Source organism: Oryzias melastigma, linkage group LG17, assembly GCF_002922805.2.
Source record: "Oryzias melastigma strain HK-1 linkage group LG17, ASM292280v2, whole genome shotgun sequence".
In the NCBI taxonomy this organism is placed as follows: Eukaryota; Metazoa; Chordata; class Actinopteri; order Beloniformes; family Adrianichthyidae; genus Oryzias; species Oryzias melastigma.
The window spans coordinates 25,108,463-25,113,278 of NC_050528.1; the positions used below are offsets into that span (position 1 = coordinate 25,108,463).

General features: G+C 38.6%; 1 protein-coding gene across 1 annotated transcript in view; it reads left to right on the forward strand.

Moving 5' to 3' along the window:
- Window positions 1-1,226: 1,226 nt before the first annotated feature.
- The window catches only part of LOC112147140 (activated CDC42 kinase 1), a 51,751-nt gene continuing 48,161 nt past the window's right edge, over window positions 1,227-4,816 (forward strand). Inside the window, exon 1 of the mRNA XM_024273285.2 lies at window positions 1,227-3,207. Coding sequence (XP_024129053.1) covers window positions 3,124-3,207 — 84 coding nt within the window. The 5' untranslated portion in view covers window positions 1,227-3,123. The remainder of the gene's footprint in view (window positions 3,208-4,816) is intronic.

Genomic DNA, 4,816 nt, shown 5'->3' on the forward strand with positions numbered 1-4,816 from the left:
AAAAAAAAAAAAAAAAACAGGTAAATATAGCTTTCGCATTCTGGTTCAACAGCATTGCTAAATTTTTTATATTATTACAGAGGATGTTTTAATTTTTAACAAAAACAAATGTAAATAAAAAGTCATAAAAAATGTGTTGAACTCTAAAACGATGGAATCAGTTAAACATAAATGACCAGAATATTTTCTCTGAGGTAGAGCTTGGAAAACGTAATACTTTTGGAAAAAAAGCTTTAAGACGGTATTTATAAAATGTTTGAGATATCTAGATTTTTTAGACAGATTTCTGCATATTTGACAGCTTGTTTGATAGCAGGAAACTCTGCAGGAAGAGCTGAGGCTCAGCAGGGAAGGGTTTAGCAGGGATCTTCGTGTTGTTTTTGAGCCAAATTTAGCCTGAAACCAACATGAAATATGCAACATCTCATTCATTTGGGTTTTATATTTACTTTTAATAATCTGACTTTGTTTTTTTTTGCCTACTGACAGTTTAAATGTTTAAAATGACCTTTTAGTCACTGACATTTCTAGAATTAAAATTTTCCCTCTAATCTGTTGTAAAAGCGTTCCCAGTGGTCTTTTATTCATGATGACGCTGTTTTTAACCAAAATCACGAAAACCTGTCGCTTTCTAGGTTAAAGTTTCTGCCGAGCGTTCATTAGAAATTCAACTGAGTTGCGAATAGGACAGATGGCGTGCAGGAACCCCGCCCCCCTTCCCTACTTCGTTATGGAATGGAGCAGAGAGTTTGTGACCCACCCAGCATATTTTCTACATCACAAATACGATGTTTTTCAAACTGCATTTTTTCGTCTGTTTCCAATTGTAGACTTATTGCCACAATTAGCATTTTCTGGACACAAATTGGTATTGGGAGGGACACAAATTAGTTCTTTTAGTATAATGAATTTCTGCCACTATCTGAGAGCCTGAAAAAAGTATTTTGTGTCAACAATATACTAATATGTGTAAACAGAATACTATTTATAACCACAAAACATTATTTATGAACACAAAAAACTATTTATAACTGCAAAATACTTAATACTATTTATGAGCACCAAAAACTCATTTGTAAAAACAAATACCAATAATAACTGCAAAATTAGTGTAATTAGTGTACAATTAGCGTATGAATGTGTGTGTGAATGGGTGAATGGGTCTGTGACTGTGAAGCGCTTTGGGCCTTCGAAGGAGGGTAGAAAGCGCTATACAAGTGTACGCCATTTACCATTTTTACCATTTGTTTCCACAAAATACTAAATTGTGAATATAAATTAGTAATTTGAGGGAATAATTTTATTTTAAATGTTATCCTAGGCCTTTATAAGAAACACTAGCAACACAACTTTCATCAGAGTTGGTCTTCAATCTGACTTAGAGACACAGCAATAAGAATCCATGATCCATTAAGTCTTTCTATGTCCACTTTTAGCACAATTACATTTAGTTTTTCTTGGACTTCTTGTGTTTGTTCCTGAGGACCAAGAAGAATAAAATCTATATACAGCCTCATCATTACTACTGATATCTGGGGTATTTTATTAAAAAAACAAACAAACAAAAAAAACATAATTTCCATATTATCCTGATATACACGCCTCCCTACATTTGACAAGACCGCTGGCATGCAAGAACTGCCTTGTCCTAAAAGCTTTTTGCGTCCCTTTAATAATGTAGGACATAGCTATCAGGTTCATGGGAAACCCAATGTTATTAAAATATGTGAATAAATTTTTTAACTTTTCTGATTTTACCTCCCAGAAATAGCTGAAAACATTTTCTGAACTGATGGTTAGTTTTATGTTGTGGCCATGAATGCAGAGTATTGTATGGCTAAAAACACGTCACAATTCATGTGTAGGTGCTGTGCAGATTAGTTTGTGGTTTGTATTGTGAGCAGATGGAAATAAAAGAGAAAACAGGAGTTTTTCCTTCAGGAAACTCGCCTGAGGGATGCATCTGGATGAGAACGGACAGATGAAAGGAATAAAAAGGAAAGAGAAGAACTTTTCTGATCAGATGGATGAAGGATGAGAGTTAATTGGATGCCAGCTTTAGGGTGGCATCGGTGCCTTGTAGTGCAGGAGGTGTAGACACACCGCCCTTTTATCCTACATTTGTCCATCCAGATGTCCTCTCCGCATGGATCCAGATGGCCTGGATCCCCTTTCCGTAGCACAGAGGTGCCCTTGCTACACACAAACACAAACACACACACACACACGGCAGCATGGCTGTGTTTTTCTCTCACAGGGAAGATTAACTCCTCTTATTAGGACACTCCCCCCCCCACCTCTCTCCTCTCGTGCGTGCTGACCCACCCTCAGATTTCCTGCCTCGCCATCATTGGCTGGCTTTTGACGGGACTGGATTGCAGGACACTGAGGAGCGGGGAGGAGATGGGATTGGTTGCCACGGCAATAGAGGAGCCGACCACTCAGCCGGAGGCTGAAACGGTGAAGGAAGTAAAAGTGACCGGGCCGAGGAAAAGGAGGAAAGGAGAGAAGAAAAGCAGCGGAGGATTAAGCATCGACCGAACAGTCGGGAAGTCCCTTTAGGACCAGGCAGAGATTTCATCTCAGATCTGAGCTGCTCGTATGTCTGATCTGAAGAAAAGATGAAGAAACGATGTAAAAGAAAGACTGTTGTTGCTTTAAGTCGATGAGTGAGACGAGGTGAGATCGACAGACGGATGCTTGTGTGAGAGCGGGGATGGGAAGGGGGGGCAGCGAGGGCATCACTGGATGTGTCAGCAGAGGATGAAGAACAGTCGGAGAGAGCAGAGAGAGACAACAGGGAGGTCAGCGTGGCGTTGCGTTTGCCGCCCTGCGCCACACCTGATCTGAAAGAAAAGAAATCCTCATCCTGACCAGAAGACTTCAAAATTATTCTGGAATAATCCTGCCTGCCTTGGAGCGGTCACTGCTTAAAAAAAAAAAAAAATGAAAGTGCTGACTCGGCATAAATGCTGACAGGAAAGGAGGGGGGAATCAAAGATGCGCCAAACTCTCTGTGCTTTTCAATGACCGCCATGAGACTGGGCTACTCGTCAACTGGGACGGCTGCTTGTTGCAAGCTTTGAGGACGCTCCGGTGAAGGCCGGGTGCTGCAGTCCCAACATGGGGGAGACGGCAGAGTACCAGAGGCTGCAGGAGACGTCATCCGAATCCGACTACCAGCATGTGCCCAGCGACGACGAAGAGGTAGACCCCAACTGTTTAAGATACTAACGGCTTCAGCAAAATACTATTGTTAATACAGGGTGTTGGCAGATGACTCAATGAAGTTTTTCCCAGAGATTTACATCCTTTTTCAGAAGAAGAGCTGCAGAGGTGACTTGATCATCTCAGTGTCTCGGTGTGGTGTCATCTCCTCATTTTGTGCAGTACATGTAGCATTTTTTTTTTTTTGCATATGATGGCTGGAGGTGCGACCTAAACTCAGGTGTGACTTTTATGTGACTTTAAAAACCAAAAACACAGGTTCATATGTTTGTTATTTTCCCACTAACTTTTTATACAGAAGAAGAGGTACCACTCAGTCAGATCAGGGGATGGGGTCCAAAACCAGCATTAGTTAGAAATTTCTCCTCCTGAACTTTAAATCGCCACTCCACTGATTTTAACATGTTCTTGTGGCATTGTTCTGGTCATAAAAGTTCATCTTAAAATTGTATTTCTGAGTATTTCTTTATTCAAATTGTTGTGAATCAGGAGCTGATGACGTCGAATAAACCTTGTAGGCGGGCCACAAACTCCATGCTCTGCTCCTTTCTGATGCATCCACTAGCTCCGATATTCCTCGCCATTTTTGATCAATTGGTAACGTTAGCTTGGGGTTGTGAAGGGCTATAAGCTAGCAGGAGAGTGTTTAAACATTTGGATGATAGGAAATGGGGAGTTACTCCACACCAACACTCCCACCCACAACTCAGAGGTGAATTTATAATACTGCCGCTCTGCAGAAACTATGTCCTAGAAAACGACACAGGTTTTTTGGCTAAAAACAACATTATCATGTAGGAACACTTTGAAAATATGATTAGACCCTTTTTGTGTCATAGTAATCTAGTGGTGAGTTGGCAAAGACGACTGTTTCCTTTTCATTTTTTATTTTATCAGGATAAAGTAGTTCAGGTTTTTTTCTTTGGTAGAGGATCAATTCAACCAATTATCATCTACTTCTTAAAAAAAAAAAAAAAAAAATCATTCAAGGGAATCATTTTTTGTATTATTTATTTGATCAAAGTTGAGTTTATATTTATGCTTACATCTGGAAAGCATCCATGACTTTAGAGATTTAATGCAATTTATCAGCCGCCATTTTATTCATAATTTTTTGGTTTTAATCCTTCGTAATCTCTTGGGATTATAAACAACAAACAGCCTTGAACTGAATGACTTTTTTAAGCAAAGGTCTAATAGAATATTCTGAAATTTTTGGATGTAATTTAGTTCAGTAAAAACATAATAATGGTTACTACAATAATGGAAGTTAGGAAAAAGTTCAGGTTTTATTTATCTAGTTTTTTGCTTTTGTTTCATTTAATACTAAACAAAAAAGGGTCAAAAAGTCATAAAGACGGAACATTTTAAAAGATAGATTACATTGAAAATTTACACATTTTCTGCAAAATATTACTAAATAAAACTATGAAAAAATAGGTGATTGAAAGAAAAATAAACGATGAATTTTGCTTTATAATTTGAGGGTTTGGATCCCAGCCGTGGGCTTTTTGTGACTACTTTTCCTCAGGTTTCCTCCCTCAATCCATATGAAAAAATCCCTTTTTTTTTTTTTTTTTTTTTTTTT